Here is a 24105-nt window from a genome sequence, read left to right as displayed (position 1 = left end):
GACCCCAAACACACCTCCAGGCTGTGTAAGGGCTATTTGACCATGAAGCAGAGTGATGGGGTGCTGCGCCAGATGACCTGGCCTCCACAGTCACCGGACCTGAACCCAATCGAGATGTTTTGGGGTGAGCTGGACCGAAGAGTGAAGGCAAAAGGGCCAACAAGTGCTAAGCATCTCTGGGAACTCCAAGACTGTTGGAAGACCATTTCAGGTGACTAACTCTTGAAGCTCATCAAGAGAATGCCAAGAGTGTGCAAAGCAGTAATCAAAGCCAAAGGTGGCTACTTTGAAGAACCTAGAATATGACATATTTTCAGTTGTTTCACACTTTTTTGTTATGTTTAACCACTTTAACCCCGCTAGCTAAAACCCCCTTAATGACCAGGCCACTTTTTACACTTCTGCACTACACTACTTTCACCGTTTATTGCTCGGTCATGCAACTTACCACCCAAATGAATTTTACCTCCTTTTCTTCTCACTAATAGAGCTTTCATTTGGTGGTATTTTATTGCTGCTGACATTTTTACTTTTTTTGTTATTAATCGAAATTTAAAGATTTTTTGGCAAAAAAATGACATTTGTCACTTTCAGCTGTAAAATTTTGCAAAAAAAACGACATCCATATATAAATTTTTTCGCTAAATTTATTGTTCTACATGTCTTTGATAAAAAAAAATGTTTGGGCAAAAAAAAATGGTTTGGGTAAAAGTTATAGCGTTTACAAACTATGGTACAAAAATGTGAATTTCCGCTTTTTGAATCAGCTCTGACTTTCTGAGCACCTGTCATGTTTCCTGAGGTTCTACAATGCCCAGACAGTAGAAAAACCCCACAAATTACCCCATTTCGGAAAGTAGACACCCTAAGGTATTCGGTAATGGGCATAGTGAGTTCATTGAACTTTTTATTTTTTGTCACAAGTTAGCGGAAAATGATGATTTTTTTTTTTTCTTACAAAGTCTCATATTCCACTAACTTGCGACAAAAAATAAAAAATTCTAGGAACTCACCATGCCTCTCACTGAATACCTTGGGGTGTCTTCTTTCCAAAATGGGGTCACTTGTGGCGTAGTTATACTGCCCTGGCAATTCAGGGGCCCATATGTGTGAGAAGTAGTTTGCAATCAAAATGTGTAAAAAATGGCCTGAGAAATCCTAAAGGTGCTCTTTGGAATATGTGCCCCTTTGCCCACCTAGGCTGCAATAAAGTGTCACACATCTGGTATCGCCGTACTCAGGAGAAGTTGGGGAATGTGTTTTGGGGTGTCATTTTACATATACCAATGCTGGGTGAGAGAAATATCTTGGCAAAAGACATATTTTCCAATTTTTTAATACAAAGTTGGTATTTGACCAAGATATTTATCTCACCCAGCATGGGTATATGTAAAATGACACCCCAAAACACATTCCACAACTTCTCCTGAGTACGGCGATACCAGATGTGGGACACTTTTTTGCAGCCTAGATGCGCAAAGCGGCCCAAATTCCTTTTAGGAGGGCATTTTTAGACATTTGGATCCCAGACTTCTTCTCACGCTTTCGGGCCCCTAACATGCCAGGGCAGTATAAATACCCCACATGTGACCCCATTTTGGAAAGAAGACACCCCAAGGTATTCCTTGAGGGGCATGGCGAGTTCCTAGAATTTTTTTTTTTTTGGCACAAGTTAGCGGAAATTGATTTTTTTCGTATTTTCTCACAAAGTCTCCCTTTCCGCTAACTTGGGACAAAAATTTCAATCTTTCATGGACTCAATATGCCCCTCACGGAATACCTTGGGGTGTCTTCTTTCAGAAATGGGGTCACGTGTGGGGTATTTATACTGCCCTGGCATTTTAGGGGCCCTAAAGCGTGAGAAGAAGTCTGGAATATAAATGTCTAAAAAATTTTACGCATTTGGATTCCGTGAGGGGTATGGTGAGTTCATGTGAGATTTTATTTTTTGACACAAGTTAGTGGAATATGAGACTTAGTAAGTAAAAACAAAAACAAACAAAAAAATTCCGCTAACTTGTGCCCCAAAAAATTTCTGAATGGAGCCTTACAGTGGGTGATCAATGACAGGGGGGTGATCACGCATATAGACTTTCTGATCACTTCCCTGTCATTGATCACCCCCCTGTCATTGATCACCCCCCTGTAAGGCTCCATTCAGACATCCGTATGATTTTTTACGGATCCACGGATACATGGATCGGATCCTCAAAACGCATACGGATGTCTGAATGGAGCCTTACAGGGGGTGATCAATGACAGGGGGGTGATCAGGGAGTCTATATGGTGTGATCACCCCCCTGTCATTGATCACCCCCCTGTCATTGATCACCCCCCTTTAAGGCTCCATTCAGATGTCCGTATGATTTTTTACGGATCCACGGATACATGGATCGGATCCGCAAAACGCATACGGACGTCTGAATGGAGCCTTACAGGGGGGTGATCAATGACGGAGGTTATCAGGGAGTCTATATGGGTGATCACCCCTCTGTCATTGATCACCCCCCTGTAAGGCTCCATTCAGACGTCCGCATGTGTTTTGCGGATCCGATCCATGTATCCGTGGATCCGTAAAAATCATACGGACATCTGAATGGAGCCTTACAGGGGGGTGATCAATGACAGGGGGGTGATCAATGACAGGGGGTGATCAGGAAGTCTATATGCGTGATCACCCCCTTGTCATTGATCACCCCCCTGTAAGTCTCCATTCAGACGTCCGCATGTGTTTTGCGGATCCGATCCATGTATCAGTGGATCCGTAAAAATCATACGGACGTCTGAATGGAGCCTTACAGGGGGGTGATCAATGACGGAGGTTATCAGGGAGTCTATATGGGTGATCACCCCTCTGTCATTGATCAGCCCCCTGTAAGGCTCCATTCAGACGTCCGCATGTGTTTTGCGGATCCGATCCATGTATCAGTGGATCCGTAAAAATCATACGGACGTCTGAATGGAGCCTTACAGAGGGGTGATCAATGACGGAGGTGATCAGGGAGTCTATATGGGTGATCACCCCTCTGTCATTGATCACCCCCCTGTAAGGCTCCATTCAGACGTCCGCATGTGTTTTGCGGATCCGATCCATGTATCAGTGGATCCGTAAAAATCATACAGACGTCTGAATGGAGCCTTACAGGGGGGTGATCAATGACAGGGGGGTGATCAATGACGGGGGGGTGATCAATGACAGGGAAGTGATCAGGAAGTCTATATGCGTGATCACCCGCCTGTCATTGATCACCCCCCTGTAAGGCTCCATTCAGACGTCCACATGTGTTTTGCGGATCCGATCCATGTATCCGTGGATCCGTAAAAATCATACGGACGTCTGAATGGAGCCTTACAGGGGGGTGATCAATGACAGGGGGGTGATCAATGACAGGGGGGTGATCAATGACAGGGGGGTGATCAGGGAGTCTATATGGGGTGATCAGTGGTTCATAAAGGGTTAATAAGTGACAGGGGGGGTGTAGTGTAGTGTAGTGGTGTTTGGTGCTACTTTAGTGAGCTGCCTGAGTCCTCTGGTGGTCGATCCAAACAAAAGGGACCACCAGAGGACCAGGTAGCAGGTATATCAGACGCTGTTATCAAAACAGCGTCTAATATACCTGTTAGGGGTTAAAAAAAATCACATCTCCAGCCTGCCAGCGAGCGATCGCCGCTGGCAGGCTGGAGATCCACTCTCTTACCTTCCGTTCCTGTGAGCGCGCGCGCCTGTGTGCGCGCGTTCACAGGAAATCTCGTGTCTCGCGAGATGACGCGTATATGCGTGGCTGAGCGCAGGGCTGCCACCTCCGGACCGCAGATCAGCGTTAGGCGGTCCGGAGGTGGATATAATAATTCCACATGTGTTAATTCATAGTTTTGATGCCTTCAGTGTGAATCTACAATTTTCATAGTCATGAAAATAAAGAAAACTCTTTGAATGAGAAGGTGTGTCCAAACTTTTGTTTTTATCTGAGTAACAGATCCATTCACGTTTTAGCAGTATTGGTCAATACTTTGAGATGTGTCAGACTTATCCAATTAATTTTAATAGAGGGGAAAGTTCTGGAATACTCAATATGATGGGACTTGCAGCAATTGTGAAAATGCATTTGCTGTATGAAAAAAAGAGAAGATGTCATAACGAAAAATGGCATTTACTTTCTGCCAATGATTTACAGGTCTTAGTAAATAACGCTTAAATATGGCCCATAAATTTATTTGTCTGAATGAGCCCTTATTGAGCACATTGAGAAAGCATCTATAGTGCAGGAAGAAAGTGAAAGTGATCCCTTCAATTTAAAATCATATATTAAAATGTGTTCAGCTGCTGTTTTAGAAACTCCTCAAGATATGTCTCCCAATATCATAAGTGTCATTTTGGGGGATTCCATAAAATTCTGGTTGAACAGATTCCAGAATCTGCCCGTAATAGATTACAATGCCTTAAAAGATTGGACATGATTTGGACATTACATTTAGCACTACAAAACATACAGGAGTTTACAGCACTACATGCCTATTACATCCAGTGATGTCTCCTCTGATGTAGACATTCTCTTTCCTCGTCTTCTCTAATTGTCCCAGACCAACATAATGTCTTCTTTCAGCCATCTCTCGTCTCTGCAGAGTTTGCCACAAAGACATCTTAGGCTTAGTTTCACACTAGCACTAGGGATCCGACAGGAGAGAACAGCCTGCCCAAGGGTGTAGCTAGGATTGACTTGGACCGACAGAAAATTTTCTACAGCCCCCTGCTCTGATATTGATGACCTATCCTGAGGATTATTTTTTAAACAAGTAACTTTCGCAATGTTCTAAATATCTGGATAGGAGTAGTAGTGCTCTAATTCTTCATATACAGTACAGACCAAAAGTTTGGACACACCTTCTCATTCAAAGAGTTTTCTTTATTTTCATGACTATGAAAATTGTAGATTCACACTGAAGGCATCAAAACTATGAATTAACACATGTGGAATTATATACATAACAAAAAAGTGTGAAACAACTGAAAATATGTCATATTCTAGGTTCTTCAAAGTAGCCACCTTTTGCTTTGATTACTGCTTTGCACACTCTTGGCATTCTCTTGATGAGCCTCAAGAGGTGGTCACCTGAAATGGTCTTCCAACAGTCTTGAAGGAGTTCCCAGAGATGCTTAGCACTTGTTGGCCCTTTTGCCTTCACTCTGCGGTCCAGCTCACCCCAAAACATCTTGATTTTGTTCAGGTCCGGTGACTGTGGAGGCCAGGTCATCTGGTGCAGCACCCCATAACTCTCCTTTTATGGTCAAATAGCCCTTAAACAGCCTGGAGGTGTGTTTGGGGTCATTGTCCTGTTGAAAAATAAATGATGGTCCAACTAAACGCAAACCGGGTGGAATAGCATGCCGCTGCAAGATGCTGTGGTAGCCATGCTGGTTCAAATAAATCCCCAACAGTGTCACCAGCAAAGCACCCCCACACCATCACACCTCCTCCTCCATGCTTCACGGTGGGAACCAGGCATGTATAGTTCATCTGTTTAACTTTTCTGCGTCGCACAAAGACACGGTGGTTGGAACCAAAGATCTCAAATTTGGACTCATCAGACCAGAGCACAGATTTCCACTGGTATAAGGTACATTCCTTGTGTTCTTTAGCCCAAACAAGTCTCTTCTGCTTGTTGTCTGTCCTTAGCAGTGGTTTCCTAGCAGATATTCTACCATGAAGACCTGATTCACACAGTCTCCTCTTCTTAACTGTTGTTCTAGAGATGTGTCTGCTGCTAGATCTCTGTGTGGCATTGACCTGGTCTCTAATCTGAGCTGCTGTTAACCTGCGATTTCTGAGGCTGGTGACTCGGATGAACTTATCCTCCGCAGCAGAGGTGACTCTTGGTCTTCCTTTCCTGGGGCGGTCCGCATGTGAGCCAATTTCTTTGTAGCCCTTAATGTTTTTTTTGTCTGCACTTGGGGACACTTTCAACGTTTTCCCAATTTTTCGGACCAACTGACCTTCATTTCTTAAAGTAATGATGGCAATTCATTTTTCTTTACTTAGCTGCTTTTTTCTTGCCATAATACAAATTCTAACAGTCTATTCAGTAGGACTATCAGCTGTGTATCCACCTGACTTCTCTACAACGCAACTGATGGTCCCAACCCCATTTATAGGGCAAGAAATCCCACTTATTAAACCTGACAGGGCACACCTGTGAAGTGAAAACCATTTCAGGTGACTACCTCTTGAAGCTCAACAAGAGAATGCTAAGAGTGTGCAAAGCAGTAATCAAAGCAAAAGGTGGCTACCTTGAAGAACCTAGAATATGACATATTTTCAGTTGTTTCACACTTTTTTGTTATGTATATAATTCCACATGTGTTAATTCATAGTTTTGATGCCTTCAGTGTGAATCTACAATTTTCATAGTCATGAAAATAAAGAAAACCCTTTGAATGAGAAGGTGTGTCCAAATTTTGGTCTGTACTGTATTTATATGCACATTACTGCCCATATTCAAGTATCTCCTAGATACAAAATAAGCAGATTTGTTGACATAAATACTCAAACACACACATACTAACAAACACATAAACATATATACATACACAGAGATGAACATATACCGTATATACATACACACACAGATATACACACACATATATACAGACACACACATACAGGTATATTCACACAGATAAACACATACACACACAAACACACATACCTTTTTATACACACACACGCTTATTTACTTACAGGCTGCAGGTTCTTTGTTCTCCTCTGATGTCTCTTGGAGGCTAAAGGACCTTCAATCATGTGACATGGTAATATCATCAAAAGTCTTTTAGCCTACCATTACTTCATTCCAAAGGGTCTTCATAATGGTATGGTATGTACACCTTTTCCAGTAAATTTCAGGCAAGGCCGGGCCTTCAGATACACTCACACTGGGGGCCGGGCTTGGCCTGAATTGTACTAAAAAATATACTACTCCCGGGCCCCTTCTCCACTCAGGCCCCGAAGCAGCTGCTTCCCCTGTAGTTACGCCACTGAGCCCGCTGAATCTCTCTGCATTCCAGCATTGGCAGAAGCTTGAATGTCTCCATCTGGCCTCATTAACTATAATGGGGACCGGCGGAGATCCGGCCACACCTCAACAAATATGCAGAGAATAGGACAGAAAGCAACAACTGCACACTAATAATAATAATAATAATAATAATGCTATGGTGAGCTATCTGTCAAAACAAGCAATTTGCTTCTCTCAGTCCATTGATGAGCCCTCTCTCAAATTCTGTCAACTGGGCAAAATGTCTTTCAATGCATTATACAGGCATGTCTACCAGTTAATGATCTCTCAACAAGAGGTAAGCTACCCAAAAGTAGCCTCTGAAAGCCTTTTTATAGGGCAGTAAGGGAAACACTTTTATGTCCTCTTACAGTAAGACCCATTGTCTAATCAGACCATACCAGTAAGCACTGCACTTACATATAGGTATGAGAGATAACTGCAAGTCCAGTTTTGCAGCAATACGAAATTTCTATGTGGGTGAGTTATTTTTTGGAAACAAGTGTATTAGTCATTACTCATTTATTGTATTTCTACATGTTGCACTGTTTGATAGTTGCGTCCAGCAACACTGGTCTCTTATCAATTTTGATCATGTGGTCTAGGTCCCTACCAAGTGCTCTAGGTCCCTACCCATACTGCTCATTAACACCTAAGTGACCACCAGTACACTTGCAATGGGCGCCTCCCCCCAGTGCCCTCTCAATTGCGTCCCAGATGTAGGAATGCCGAGTGGTGTAGTGCGGCCTAAATGTCTCTTTATGTGTCACGGTGCTCCTACCTGGATACCACTGGCTTTGTCTCCGAAGCAGCAGAAAGGGGGAATAATTTAGGGATAAAAGAATAAATTGAGTCCAGACCTTGAGATGAAGTTCAACAGCAGCTTTACTCATCTCTTCCAACAGTTAACAGCCTTTGTCTTGGTCCCAGGAGGCTTTAGCATTAAACTAGCAGGCAAACTCAACTCTGCTTAATCTTTCTCTCACTCTGCTGTACTGACAAGCTGACTCAGTAACTTGGCTTCTTCTTTATGCTGCACTTCTCTCTTTAGTCGGACTTAACTTCAGCCAAGGAAGTTTACTCCTGGCTTTTGAGGCTTCAGGCTTTAGCTTCCATGATCAGCAGAGCTTAAGGCGTTCTGGCTGGCGTGGGCACGTCCAGCAGAGACGTGCCCCTACACACCCTTCCCCTTACAGGGGGTAAACTTTGACTGGAACTAACTGGTCCCCACCCTTTCTGCAGGAAATAGGACTATCCCACTTCTCTCCAGAGGGAGGGTAGAATGGAATGGTAAGTTCCATTGTATCTAAGATAGCTCTGCCATATTTGCTGCCACCTGCTGGTAAACCAGGTGAATTGCATATGAACATTGTGGAGAGGACATGGAACAAAATAGATGACAATTATGTTAGCCTATTAAAGACAGTAGCAAGTTGCAGGAATAGTAACACCACTCTGGGGGTCACACACTGGACGGCCACTTTTTTATTCAAACCGCTCTGTGGGTCTCCTGTGCATTAGAGAGTGGGGGCTTTGCTCTTTTGTAAGAGCCGCACTTCTGTATAGAGGCTGATCCGGGCCATTTAGCTGTCTGCCAATAATACGGGTGGTATGTAAGGGGTGACAGAGGAAGCAGACTCCCTCTGTCTCACATCAGCACCCCGCACTGTCATTGTCAGTGAAGGCAGACCAGGTCCTAGCGAAGGCTACAGGCCTGCTTCCAGCGTGTCCCAGCAGGTTGTGCCTCTCTGACGCAGCCTGCTGGTGGATGTCAATATAGCACTGACAGTCAAATTCCTTGCTGTCATGGCCTTTGCTGTGTACGCCGTGACACTTGTGCCATGCTTGCGGTTTCCAGTGGCAACGTGTTGCTGTTATGGCATGTGGTGGCAGTGTCTTAGCTTTGGCTGTGTACGCCGTGACATGGTTGCCACGCATGCTGTTGCCGGTGCTGTTGCAGGTGGCAGTGTGTTTGCTGGTGTGTTCACTTCCCTTTTAAGTTGTAACACCTTCCTCTGTCAGACTTATGGTTCCAGGAAACCAACCCCCTCACGGAGGTACAACACACACAGGGAAAACTTCTTGCACACATGCAGGGGCAAACACCAACAATAGCCCAGACATATAACAACAAACAAGACACACAACAAACCATGAACAAAAACCCACACCAAACATACAACTAGTGATGTTGGGTACATAGAGGATAAGGTCTATGAAGGTTCTCATTTATCCAGATCATGGTATATCTGTAAAGAATAAATCAAGGCAACTGGACTTACTGTAGATTTCTTGAAAATGTTTCACTTGTTCTTCCAACACGATTTCTCAATTCTGAGTGACTGTACAAGAATTCTCTGGGAATAAATATATAACTGAATCAACATCTGGTAATTATACCCAGCATGGGGGTCAGAGGTCATTATACCCAGCATGGGGTCAAAGGTGTTGATTCCATTATCCTAATTGGAGTCAGTAGGTGATAATGACCTCCCAAAAAAAGGTGTCAAGACAGCATTGTATGTGGCAGACAATAGATGTCTAACCCCCCGCCTCTATTCAAGCTTGGCTTCTCCATTTTCACGTAGATGGCCTCCTTCACACCTTGTTTGTACCAATCGGCCTCCTTATCCAAAACACGTACTTGACTGTCTTCAAAGGTGTGACTTATTTCTTTTAGATGTAAGTACACGGCTGAATCATGACCAGAGGTTTTGGCTCTTCTATGCTGAGCCATACACTGATGTAGTTGTTGTTTTGTTTCGCCGATATACAGTTCTGAGCATTCCTCATTGCACTGGACTGCGTACACAATGTTGTCCATCTTGTACAGTCACTCAGAATTGAGAAAGTTCGTTGGAAGAACAAGTGAAACGTTTTCAAGAAATCTACAGTAAATCCAGTTGACTTGATTTATTCTTTACAGATATAGAGGATAAGGGAGACAAAGGAATGACATTGCAGATGACATCGATGTCCTACAAGGTGGCCCTCAAGAACCTGGCAGATAGGTCACCCTGGACTGGAGCAGAACTCCAACACCAACAACAGCTGAAGTACCAGCTGGAGAAAATGCCAAGTGACCACACCCAGTCAGGGAGTTAACGCTTACAGCACCAGACAGAGGAAGGATATAACTTAAAGGGGAAGTGCACACAGCAGCAAACACACAACACGTTGCCACCGGCAACAGCATGCGTGGCAACCATGTCACGGCGCACACAGCCAAAGCCGAGACACTGCCACCACATGCCGTAACAGCAACATGTTGCCACGGGCAACCGCAAGTATGGCACAAGTGTCACGGCGCACACAGCAAAGGCCGTGACACTTGCATTGCATGAACAGTGCAATGCATTTTAGAAGCAATCATGAGATCACCTGTAACACCCCAGAGTTGTGTTACTACATGCCTCTACCCCGCTATTATCGATAAGAGCCTTTACCTTGTCATCTGATGATTTTGCGCATGTCTCCACAACTGTGCATTTAAAACTTTGTTAAATGTGAATTTCCTTGTAATTTTCCATGTTCACCAGCAGGTGGCAGTAATGGATTGGTAAGGAACTAGTTACAGTTAAGTACATCTAGGCTGGAATGGTTGATTCCAGCTTAGCTCCCCCTCTGTGGAGGTGTGGACTGTTCCCACATCCTACACCTTGGGTGGAAAAGGAAGTTAGAGCGCAGTGTAGCCCACACCCTGCTAGGGGTAGGGTGTGTGTGTAGGAGATCCCCTGCATAGGAAAGAAAGCCAGGATCTTGTCTCGGTTAAGACATTGATCACCTCCCCCGCCTGAGAGCCCTGCAGCCTCAGCTGGATGACAGAAGCAGCAGACAACCTCCAGAGTTCCAGGACGGTAGCATTCCCTGAGAATATATCTGTGAGTAAAGTCCAGAGACCTAGGAGAAGCCATATTCTTCCTCAGCTAGTCAGTCCCAACATAGCAGAAGATAAAGAGAAGCGCAGAAGAAAAATTCCTGCCACAGTTACAGAGCTACTAAGCAGACGTCTTATCCTACAAGCTCCAGAGTTATAGTGCAGAAGATTTATTCCTGCCAACCATTGCCAAAACCTGCTGGGACCAAAGACCAAAGCTGTATTTTGTTTGGATGAAAGTTATCTTCAGTAAAGACAAGTCTGAATTTCACCTAACTGGTCTGGACATCAATTTCTGCTGCAAAATCCCTCTATTACTCCTACTATCACTACTTAATTTATTGCAAGTGAACCAGGAGTCCAGCCGTACCAAGGTAGGAGACAGCCATTGACACCATTATCATCACCATACAGAGACATTATAGGCAATCACACCATTCTGGCATTCCTAACCTGGATGTGCGTTATAACACCTTGGGAGGGCCCTTTGATATTACCCTGCGCATGCTGCAATTGGCGTCACGCACAAACTATTATCCACCCATATCCTGACCCACTGCAAAAGTGGCGTCAGTGTACCCGTTCCTGGTCACTGCAAAAGTGGCGTCACAAACAGGATCCAACTTTGTGCCAACAGGATCAGGTCTGTGTGCCAACAGGATGAAATTGTATGTTTAACAGTACTGCAAGATCTGAGAATTGTGCCAAAACACTGAAAATTGACTTTGTTGCCTTTATTTCTGTACCAGAAAGCACTACCCGTGCGCACCGGCACTCCAAGGGTTAATCCACCATATTCCTGTAATGGGGCTGCTTCTTCATGCGCTTTGGAAGCGGGAAAACTCAAGAACGCCCTCTAAAGAGCGCGAAAATGATGGCTACGCCCCCCTAGAAGTGGGAAAACTCAAGACTGCCCACCAAGAACTCTGCAATGTGAGCCAAGGGAGTGAAGACTCCTCCTTCTGGGCTCCACCCTCATTCCCCTCACTGAGTGAGAAAGCAGAAGCAGAGAAGATGGCGCTCCCACAACCTAAGTGGGGAGAGATGCTCATCAACGGGGAGCCACTCTACGAACAGTACCCACTGGAGATCCGCATGTCCCAGCTGGTCCAGAAGAATGGTCCATCGACACTAGCTACGATCCAGGAGGCAGTGGATCCCTCCGCGGTGGCTAAATCTGCACCCAAAATGGCCGCCAATGTCCAGCCCGCTCCTGCAGAAGCAGCTGCCACCCCTCTCAAGACACTGGAAGAGACAACTGCATCAACCACCTTACAGTCTGTACTAGCAACTGACGTTCCGGCCCAGAAGACAGACGCGATCACCCAAGACGACCTGCAGGAGGCATCGGAAACGGCTGCCCTGCCGCAACATCAGGTGAAAGCAGCCCCGCTCCCTTAAGGCCCCGGTCCAGCCCGTAGCTGCCCCTGCATTGTGCCCGGTGGGTCCCGACACTTCTAGTAGGCCCGAACAGGATCCGCTCTGCACACCTGCTGGTGCGGCGGAGGCGGCCGGAGCTTCCACTCCACTGCCCAGGAGAGACAGTCCCAGGCCACCTTAACCCAGCGGTCCCGCTGGAGATAATCGGTCACACCAAGACCCCATGGGAATACAAGACTGCCATAGAGGAATGGGTTAAACAAGTCTTAGATGACCCCCAGCCTGGCGACCCTAAGCTCACCAGACGGACAGGGACCGTCCTCTAGTTCGCCATACAACTAGGAGTGGGCTTCCTTCAGGACAACTACTCTGGAGCAGAGATATTTGTGGGCCGTCGCTCCGTTAAGCTCCCCTCCCTGCCGCAGGCCTGCCACAGCCTGTATGTAGGAGAGCAAGTGGAGTACACTCCAATGTGGTCCCTATGCAGCATCCCACTACCCTCGTGGGTACTGCAAAGTTGTTGTATTGTACTTTTATATGCCTTTTATATAGCCTGTTGTTAAGCTGCAAAATGTCCTTATGCATAATCCCTGCTAACAGGTGCATTAGCATTCATTTAAACTTAGCTTACCACTAGGGGGAGATAATACCTCCCATATATACAGGTCCTTCTCAAAAAATTAGCATATTGTGATAAAGTTCATTATTTTCTGTAATGTACTGATAAACATTAGACTTTCATATATTTTAGATTCATTACACACCAACTGAAGTAGTTCAAGCCTTTTATTGTTTTAATATTGATGATTTTGGCATACAGCTCATGAAAACCCCAAATTCCTATCTAAAAAAATGTGCATATCATGAAAAGGTTCTCTAAACTAGCTATTAACCTAATCATCTGAATCAACTAATTAACTCTAAACGCATGCAAAGATTCCTGAGGCTTTTACAAACTCCCAGCCTGGTTCATTACTCAAAACCGCAATCATGGGTAAGACTGCCGACCTGACTGCTGTCCAGAAGGCCATCATTGACACCCTCAAGCAAGAGGGTAAGACACAGAAAGAAATTTCTGAACGAATAGGCTGTTCCCAGAGTGCTGTATCAAGGCACCTCAGTGGGAAGTCTGTGGGAAGGAAAAAGTGTGGCAGAAAGCGCTACACAACGAGAAGAGGTGACCGGACCCTGAGGAAGATTGTGGAGAAGGACCGATTCCAGACCTTGGGGGACCTGCGGAAGCAGTGGACTGAGTCTGGAGTAGAAACATCCAGAGCCACCGTGTACAGGCGTGTGCAGGAAATTGGCTACAGGTGCCGCATTCCCCAGGTCATGCCACTTTTGAACCAGAAACAGCGGCAGAAGCGCCTGACCTGGGCTACAGAGAAGCAGCACTGGACTGTTGCATGTCATTCGGAAATCAAGGTGCCAGAGTCTGGAGGAAGACTGGGGAGAGGGAAATGCCAAAATGCCTGAAGTCCAGTGTCAAGTACCCACAGTCAGTGATGGTCTGGGGTGCCATGTCAGCTGCTGGTGTTGGTCCACTGTGTTTTATCAAGGGCAGGGTCAATGCAGCTAGCTATCAGGAGATTTTGGAGCACTTCATGCTTCCATCTGCTGAAAAGCTTTATGGAGATGAAGATTTCATTTTTCAGCACGACCTGGCACCTGCTCACAGTGCCAAAACCACTGGTAAATGGTTTACGGACCATGGTATTACTGTGCTCAATTGGCCTGCCAACTCTCCTGACCTGAACCCCATAGAGAATCTGTGAGATATTGGGAAGAGAAAGTTGAGACACAAGACCCAACACTCTGGATGAGCTTAAGGCCGCTATCGAAGCATCCTGGGCCTCCATAACATCTCAGCAGTGCCACAGGCTGATTGCCTCCATGCCACGCCGCATTGAAGCAGTCATTTCTGCAAAAGGATTCCCGACCAAGTATTGAGTGCATAACTGAACATAATTATTTGAAGGTTGACTTTTTTTGTATTAAAAACACTTTTCTTTTATTGGTCGGATGAAATATGCTAATTTTTTGAGATAGGAAATTTGGGTTTTCATGAGCTGTATGCCAAAATCATCAATATTAAAACAATAAAAGGCTTGAACTACTTCAGTTGGTGTGTAATGAATCTAAAATATATGAAAGTCTAATGTTTATGAGTACATTACAGAAAATAATGAACTTTATCACAATATGCAAATTTTTTGAGAAGGACCTGTATATATATATATATATATATATATATATATATAGTTCAGTTCAGGCCTAGCCAACTAGATCTTGTTCCAGTGGCAATTGAGCACAGACTAGCAGTGTATGCAGCCTGTTATCCTTATCCCTAAGCCATATCTCAGCCCACAGCTGAAGTACAGAACTTTATCTATTCAGAGAATACTACAGAAAGAAGACCCCCTAAGGCAGAGGTGCACAACGTTTCCTGGTTGGGGGCCACATTGCCAGACTGAACCAATGACGAGGGCCGAAATTAAAATTTAAAGGTGTATTAACAACTGAAATATTGTACTTATGGCATATTGAACACACATTAAATAACATTAATGTCTAGTTACACTTCCAGGAACCTCCATCTAATGGGAGAAATACATGAAAAATACATGTGAGCAGCCACAAGACATAGGCATACATGTCTGTTACCAGATGGTTGGGGGCCGCACAGAATGATATCAAGGGCCGCATGTGGCCCCTGGGCCGCAGGTTGTGCACCTCTGCCCTAAGGGTTATTGGACACATCTTATTCATGCCTTAGGACCTTTGGACTCCACCGTCAAGGATTTACCAGCCGTTGGCAACTTCACAAGCCTGAACCCGGATTACCAGGACCATTCCTGAAGTCATCTATCAGTAAGGCTACAATTTCCTTATTTAATATCTAGAGAGGGACAGTTATACAGTCCTGATCAAAACTTTAAGACCACTTGAAAAATTGCAAAAAAATCATATTTAGCATGGCTGGATCTTAACAAGGTTCCAAGTAGAGCTTCAACATGCAACAAGAAGAAATGGGAGTGAGACAAAACATTTTTCGAGCATTCAATTTAATGAAGACAATGAATAAACTGAAACAGACTGTTCTTTAGCCGATCAAAAGTTAAGGACCACATGCCTTTAAAAGGCCAAATCTGTGCAAAGATATGGATTAATTGTCATTCTCTGTCAGGTAGTCACACGTTGTGATGGCAAAGGAAAAAAAACTCTTCCTTTTTGAACGTAGTTGAGTTGTTGAACTGCATAAGCAGGGTTTTTTCACAGCGCACCATCGCTGCTGAGGTGGGTTGCAGTAAGGTTATGGAACAAAAAAGTCAAGTGGAAGACCCAAAAAAAATTCATCAGCACTGAGCCGGAGGATCCAATTGGCTGTCCGTCAGACAGTGGACGATCCTCGACCCAAATTAAGTCCCTTACTGGTGCTGACTGCAGCCCCATAACCATCAGACGGCATCTGAGACTGAAGGGCTTCAAAAACAAAAGACGTCTTCAAAGACCTCGTCTCTTTGAACGCCACAGAACTGCTCGTTTGGACTTTGCAAGAGAGCACCAAACATGGGACATTCAAAGGTGGAAGAAAGTTTTATTCTCTGCTGAGAAAAAATGTAACCTTGATGGCCCTGATGGTTTCCATAGTTACTGGCATGACAAGCAGATCCCACCTGAGATGTTTTCTACGTGCCACAGTGGAGGGGGCACCATAATGTTCTGGGGTGCTTTTTCCTTCAGTGGAACAATGGAGCTTCAGGAAGTGCAGGGGCGTCAAACAGCCGCTGGCTATGTCCAGATGTTACAGAGAGCATTCCTCATGACTGAGGTCCCTCGTCTGTGTGGTAACGACTACAATGCCAGCAGGACAAGGGACTTCTTCCAGGAGAATAACATCACTCTTTTTGCCCATCTTGCGTGTTCCCCTGATCCAAATCCAATTGATAACCTTTGGGGATGGAGGACAAGGGAAGTTTACAAAAATGGACAACAGTTCCAGACAGTAGATAGCCTTCGTGCGGCCGTCTTCACCACTTGGAGAAATGTTCCCACTCACCTCATGGAAACGCTTGCATCAAGCATGCCGAAACAAATTTTTGAAGTGATAAACAATAACGGCGGAGATACTCATTACTGAGTTCATGTTTGGAAGTTGGATTTCTGTTTTGGGGGGGTTTAGTTATTTTTTTGGAGGTGTGGTCCTAAACTTTTGATCAGCTGAAAAACAGCCTGTTTCAGTTTATTCGTTGTTTTCATTAAATTGAATGCTCAAAAACTATTTTGTCTCACTCCCATTTCTTCTTGTTGCACGTTGAAGCTCTACTTGGAACCTTGTTAAAATCCAGCCATGCTAAATATGATTTTTTTGCCATTTTTCAAGTGGTCTTAAACTTTTGATCAGGACTGCACCTGTCAGCAGAGGACTTGCAGCAGTATATCTCTGTACTGAGACTGTTTAAACACTTTAGATGTACTGTTATCAAAAGTCATCTTCAGTAAAGTTCCCTTTTGAGTTTCCTCCTGCTTGCCTCAGACTCAAGTTCCTTTATTAACACTATAGTAAATGGTTGTACCTCCATACAAAAGGTACTGGCCTCACGACTACCGCTGGCACATTAATACAGACCACAAAGGGCACCTCAAACCAACATCTGGCCAGTGTCCCTTACACCAGATTGTGCCCCAGAGAATCCTTGTGCCATTCTCCTTTTTACTTTTATGCAAGCCTGCCCAGGGATGACACAACCATCAGTAACCAGAACTGTATTTACCTCGGCTTACCTATTACTCACACCGTGACCTCACACTTAATACCCCTGCAAGGTCTGGCATACCGCACCTTCAAAGCCCCTTTGCCGCAGGAGTGACTCTACTCGCCAAACCGTTATCCCCTGCCTTAACCCCAGAGTCCTGGCAGGAGGTCCCAGTCTCTGCAGAGAGGGTCAGATGTCTACAAGAGAGCCCAGACGGCAGGATGTGGTTCAGAGAGCAAGCACAGGCTGAGCCAGAGCTCCTCATCCCTGACCTGGCCGCACCCCCCACACTACGGGTGGGCCAGATTAACAATTCAGTTTTGACCTTCAGCCCCAGGGTGCAACCCTACATTCTTCCCTGGAAGCTGCCACAGGCACCGCCAGTTTGCCTGCCAGAACCCCTTCAGCCTGAGGTTTTATCTGCATCTGCACCGACTAGGGATCCCGACTTGCAGCATGTTACAGCTTCATTCACCAGGCTGGCTGCTTAGCCAAATACCAAGAGCACCACTAGAGGGCAGGGGCACACCACTACAGCTGCTCAGTTGAGCTACCAAAAGCAAGAGCGCCACCTGATGAACTTCAGCAGCTCCAGCAGCGAGGACGACCTACACGTCCTTCTTTGAATGCCTTTCTTATGCTAAAATAAAAAGAACTTTTGGGAACCACAACATGGACTACACTTGAAGGTTGAAGAGCTGTTGGCCATTTGTTCCATGTGTGTTGCCCTTGTTTCTTCTTCACCAGGATGGACATCGGTTTGCGAGGACTCCCCCCAACTACATTAACCTGTCATGCCCTGTTCGGACAGTCTGCGGAGGTCTGTCAGATTGGCAGCACGTGTCTAATCATTTTTTTTGTTTTGGAATCGTGCTGGATCCGCCTTCCTTCAGGTGCTCTGGGTGGGGTCATTAAATTGCTTTCACTTCCAGAGGGCCGTGCGGGTTATAGAATTCAGTCTGGCCTTGGATTCAAGGAAGGAAGGATTTTCTGTTCCAGCTCAGATAAGTTTGGTTTCTGTTTTTGTTATTTGCGGTCTAGGCTGTTTGTGTGTATTCTGCCTCTTCTCCCCTTTCCCCATCTCAGGGATTCTAGGGTACTTGCAGTCCAGGCACGAGGAGACATTATTCTTACCTTCAAGGTCTGAATGTGGGCTTAGCAGCGTATGGAGAGAAGTCAGGGATTTGCTAGGAGGTGACCTTTCCCCAGCATCTCGCCTAGATACTTGTTTATTTGGTTGTCTGTGTATCTGAGATCCTGTCCACTGTGACATTATAACCCGCCATACTGTAACTGCCATTACTCAGCGGTTTTGTGATGGCGTCAATTGATGCACTGGTTGACCGCATGCAGGGATTATCCCTAGAGGTTGCGGATCTGCGTAGTTTGGTCACACGGTGTCAGAGTGTTCTGGCATCAGGTGCAGGTCAAGTTGGTGGGGAGCCTAAAGTCACTCTTCCCGAGAAATTTACAGGGGGTGCGGATGATTTTATCCGCTTTAAAGAATCATGCAAATTGTATTTTCGACTGCGTCCATTCTCGTCAGGTGATGAAAGTCAGAGGGTTGGTATAATTATGTCGCTGCTTAAAGGGGACGCGCAATCCTGGGCGTTTTCTCTGCCGCCCGATTCTCTGGCCCTCCGGTCGATGGAGGAATTTTTCAAAGCCCTGGGATTGATTTACGATGACCCAGATCGAGTCACGATGGCAGAATCTAAATTGTGTAACTTATTACAGGGTGAACATACTGCAGAGGTTTACTGCATAGAGTTTAGGAGATGGGCTACTGAGTCAGAGTGGAACGACCCCGCGTTACGTAGTCAGTTTTGTCAGGGGTTATCTGAGAGGTTGAAAGATGCCCTGGCTTTTCATGAGTACCCAGATACTTTAGAGAATGCTATGTCTTTGGCTATGCGGTTAGATAGACATATCAGAGAGAGGAGTAAGGCTCCCTCCGCACAAGGGATCCCTTCTGCAAGTGGCTTCGTCTCATCTGCTTCCCAGGGTGATACTACTTATAGCTCTGGGGTAGGGGAGGAACCCATGCAGTTGGGTCAGATATCTTTCCGTTCTGATAGGAGAAACTTTAGGAGATTACATAAACTATGTTTCTACTGTGGAGAAGGGATCCCTTGCGCGGAGGGAGCCTTACTCCTCTCTCTGATATGTCTATCTAACCTCATAGCCAAAGACATAGCATTCTCTAAAGTATCCGGGTACTCATGAAAAGCCAGGGCATCTTTCAACCTCTCAGATAACCCCTGACAAAACTGACTACGTAACGCGGGGTCGTTCCACTCTGACTCAGTAGCCAATCTCCTAAACTCTATGCAGTAAACCTCTGCAGTATGTTCACCCTGTAATAAGTTACGCAATTTAGATTCTGCCATCGTGACTCAATCTGGGTCATCGTAAATCAATCCCAGGGCTTTGAAAAATTCTTCCACCGACCGGAGGGCCAGAGAATCGGGCGGCAGAGAAAACGCCCAGGATTGCGCGTCCCCTTTAAGCAGAGACATAATTATACCAACCCTCTGACTTTCATCACCTGACGAGAATGGACGCAGTCGAAAATACAATTTGCATGATTCTTTAAAGCGGATAAAATCATCCGCACCCCCTGTAAATTTCTCGGGAACAGTGACTTTAGGCTCCCCACCAACTTGACCTGCACCTGATGCCAGAACACTCTGACACCGTGTGACCAAGCTACGCAGATCCGCAACCTCTAGGGATAATCCCTGCATGCGGTCAACCAGTGCATCAATTGACGCCATCACAAAACCGCTGAGTAATGGCAGTTACAGTATGGCGGGTTATAATGTCACAGTGGACAGGATCTCAGATACACAGACAACCAAATAAACAAGTATCTAGGCGAGATGCTGGGGAAAGGTCACCTCCTATCAAATCCCTGACTTCTCTCCATACACTGCTAAGCCCACATTCAGACCTTGAAGGTAAGAATAATGTGTCCTCGTGCCTGGACTGAAAGTACCCTAGAATCCCTGAGATGGTGAAAGGGGAGAAGGGGCAGAAGACACACAAACAGCCTAGACCGCAAATAACAAAAACAGAAACCAAACTTATCTGAGCTGGAACAGAAAATCCTTCCTTCCTTGAAACCAAGGCTAGACTGATTTCTATAACCCGCACGGCCCTCTGGAAGTGAAAGAAATTTAATGACCCCACCCAGAGCACCTGAAGGAAGGCGGATCCAGCACGATTCCAAAACAAAACAAATGATTAGACACGTGCTGCCAAAGTGGCATCAGTGTACCCGTTCCTGGTCACTGCACACCTCTTAAAGTCCTCTTGTAGAACTATCAAGTGGTTAAAAAATGAACACAAAAAAAAGACAATGTCCAAGAAAAAAAATAAACATTTTACATTGAATAAAAACAATTTTTCAAAGAAAGAAATTGCAAAAATAAAATATGCAGACACTGCTGCAAGGTGAGGAACTACTACTCACCAGAACCTGGTGCCAGAACCTGCACTTTGTATTTACAGCTTTAGGATGTTCTACATATTTTATTCTGCACTAAGTAAAAGAAAGACTGTTATACATTTAACTTCTGGCTTCATTCTTCAAACTACATTTCCACTGCACTGATCCCAAGGGAGCAATGGCCTGAGGGAGTACACCGTTACACAACACCTCATCAGGGCCATTACCACTCCCATCCTCTGCATCGGCTCCTCAGGAGCTTGCTGCACTGACAACAGTGATTCATTGCTTCCCCTATATCGTCCCTTATAAGGATTGGAGTATATTACTGACATAGCTTGCACTAAATACTATACATAGAGCGTATTAGGACCTATAGACTATAACAGCCACCAACTACTTGACTGCCATTTCCCTATATGGATAATTAGCTTATAAATCATTACTACCTTAGACTCCACTTCCCCCAAATCATATCTGAGAGCAACTCGCTATCTGTCCATCATTCTGTCCATAACATGGACTTTATACAGGGGATTTACCTTAAATGGGGTTTAACTGAAGTTCCAAGAACAGATGCACATACAGATTGTGTTTGGATACAGCAGAGGCCCCTTCTTTGGATCATCAGTGGTTGTCCTAAACTGTACAAGTCAGCTCAGGGCCTAACTGTGGCCCCAAGGACTGTCCAATGATAATAGGGAGTAACAAGCGGACCCCCCATTCTCTATTTGCACTGCATAGTCTCTTCATATAGTGACTTAAATACATGTATCTACAGGTTTGGGAATGCTGGCCCAAATATACCCTGATGACTATGAAAGAGGGAAAGCCATGGGCATCGTACTAGGAGGCCTGGCGTTGGGTACGAACAGTAAGTACTATGATCTTAAAGTTTCATCAGTCTGATGGTTTTTAGCTTTGACTTGTCTTTGGTAAGCTTTTCTTCTCTCAAATTTCCTTCTCTTTGCAGTTGGCCCCCCCTTCGGTTCACTAATGTACAATTTTGTTGGGAAAGCTTCACCATTCTTAGTGCTGGCTTTTCTCGCGCTGCTTGATGGAGGTAATAAACTATTTGTTTTTTAGGTAGGAGCACTAGACATTTTGTGTTGTAATCCTTGTTCTTGACTTATGCTGAGTAGTGATGAGCGGGAGGTGCCATATTTGATTTCGACGAAATTCATGAATATTCGTCAAAATCGAATATTCTTCATTTTTCTAGTTATCGCGATTAATATGCGATTTAAATAATCGCGTATTGCGATTGTAACTTAAGGCAACTTTCCTATTGGTTTGATATCTAGAATTAGCGAAGATGACAAATATGATGAATGTCTTCGTCATATTCCTCAAAACGAAGATAACAAAGTATTCTCTATCTTCGTTTTAGCTACCTATTCGTCAACTTCGCTATGCGATTATATTACTTTGCTTTTTTTTATAAATAGAATAATTATAATACTTGACAATTATTATAATTATTCTACTTATTAAAAAAAACGCAAAGTAATATAATCGCATAGCGAATTAAACTTAGCTGTCTCTATCCTCAACTTTCCTATTTGATTGCTAGAATTAGCAAAGTTAACTAATAGGTAGCTAAAACGAAGATGGAGAATACTTTGTTATCTTCGTTTTGACCAATATGACGAATACATTCGTCATATTCACTAATTCTACCAAGCCAACCATAGTAAACAAGGTCCAAGTTGAAATCGCAATTCGATTATTATAACTTGAATTAATCGAATTGCGATTTCAACGTAATTCTCAAATCCGACAGTACATTCTAGTATGGAGAAGTTCCCATGGTGATGTGGACGCTCCTTGAGCTCGTAAGTCAGCAGAAGCGGCAATGGGCACTGACTGGAGCAGCCAGGAAGCCAGGAATCCTAAGGACAGGTAATAACTACTTTAGGGAAGTGGGAAAAAAAAAATATAACAATAAAAAAAATGAATATTCAAAATATCGAATTTATAACACTATATTCAAAATATTAGCGAAGTGCCGATATTCGCAAAAACAAAATTGATATTCGAATATTCGCGCTCAACACTAATCTTGAGTTACATAATTCCCTATAATCCAGAAACAGGAGCCTGAAGGTAAGAGTGCCCAAAAATAATAGTGGTTCCTTGTGTCTATTTAATCACGTCTTAGGTTATACACTTTTTTATTCACGTCTCACAAATACTGGTGGATTTGTACAGCAGTGAGGGATCTTCTAGAGAGCCATGATGAGTGAGGTGGACTATGTAACGTATCTCATTGTTATGCAATTAAAATTCCAAAATCAAGGAGCCAGTGTTCTGATCATGCACAAGGGCCCTGTCATGGAACCATGAACCAGACGTACAACAGAGATAGGTGGAATAAGAAGGCTTTATTGAAAATCAAGCCGTAGCTAAAGTCCAAACGGATGGCTAAACTGAAGCAGGGTCTTGCGTAGACGGAGGTCAGGAACCAGGAGGGTAGTCAGACGTAGCCAGGATCAGGAACCAACGGGGTAGTCAGACGAAGCCAGGATCGGGAACCAACGGGGTAGTCAGACGAGGCCAGGATCAGGAACCAAAAGCAGCAGCAGTCTTTGAAGCATGTGCACACAGGAGGACCAAGCAAGGAACTGAAGCCACAGACCTTCTATATATATGAGCTAGGCATCCAGCTCCTCCCAGAGGGAAGGAGGAGCCGCAGGGTGGGAGGCTACAAGAAACCCAGAAACCAAGATGGCCGCCAGCACATGTCAAACGAAGGAGAACAGTGAGAAGGTAAGACCATGACAGTACCTCCCCCTCAAGGGCCCCTCCTCCGCGGAGTAAGGAACGGTTTCAGAGGGAAGCGTGCGTGGAAGGCTCGGAGCAACGCAGGAGCATGGACATCTGTGGAGGGAACCCAGGAACGCTCCTCTGGACCATAACCACGCCAATGGACCAAAAACTGCAACCGACCGCGGACCAGGCGTGAGTCCAGGATATTGCTCACCTCATATTCCTCACGATTGCCCACTTGGACCGGACGGGGCCGAGGAACCGAGGAAGTGAAACGATTACACACCAATGGCTTCAACAGGGAGACATGAAACACGTTGGAGATCCGCATGCCAGGAGGAAGCGCAAGGGCATAGGCTACCGGGTTTACCCTGTGAAGCACTCGGAAGGGACCAACAAAGCGAGGCGCCAGCTTGGGAGTGGGCACTCGAAGGTTGAGGTTGCGGGTGGACAACCATACACGGTCTCCGACCTGGTAGGAAGGAGCGGGCGCTCGTCTGCGATTAGACTGGAGTCTCTGGCGTTGCGCAGAGACCTCAAGGGACCTCTGGATCTGTACCCAAGAAGTACGTAGGACGGAAAGGTGATCCTCCACAGCCGGAGTATCCTGGGGAGAGAATACCTCCGGTAACACGGCAGGTTGGAACCCATAATTGGCCATGAAGGGAGACGTCCCAGAGGAAGAGTTCACCGCCGTGTTCCTGGCAAACTCAGCCCAAGGCAGGAGGTCAACCCAATTGTCTTGGTGATCGGAGACATAGCAACGAAGGAATTGCTCCAAGGCCTGATTGGATCGTTCTGCGGCCCCATTGGACTGAGGG

At 45.1% G+C, this 24105-nt stretch overlaps 1 protein-coding gene across 1 annotated transcript in view; it reads left to right on the top strand.

Annotated features, from left to right (window-relative positions):
- Positions 1–24105, top strand: part of LOC122929257 (chromaffin granule amine transporter-like) — a 285527-nt gene that overhangs the window by 120989 nt on the left and 140433 nt on the right. The window contains exons 6-7 of the mRNA XM_044282773.1: positions 21297–21389; positions 21489–21578. Coding sequence (XP_044138708.1) covers positions 21297–21389; positions 21489–21578 — 183 coding nt within the window. The remainder of the gene's footprint in view (positions 1–21296; positions 21390–21488; positions 21579–24105) is intronic.

Source organism: Bufo gargarizans, chromosome 2 (genome assembly GCF_014858855.1).
Source record: "Bufo gargarizans isolate SCDJY-AF-19 chromosome 2, ASM1485885v1, whole genome shotgun sequence".
In the NCBI taxonomy this organism is placed as follows: domain Eukaryota; kingdom Metazoa; phylum Chordata; class Amphibia; order Anura; family Bufonidae; genus Bufo; species Bufo gargarizans.
This window is presented reverse-complemented; position numbering and strand designations above follow the sequence as displayed.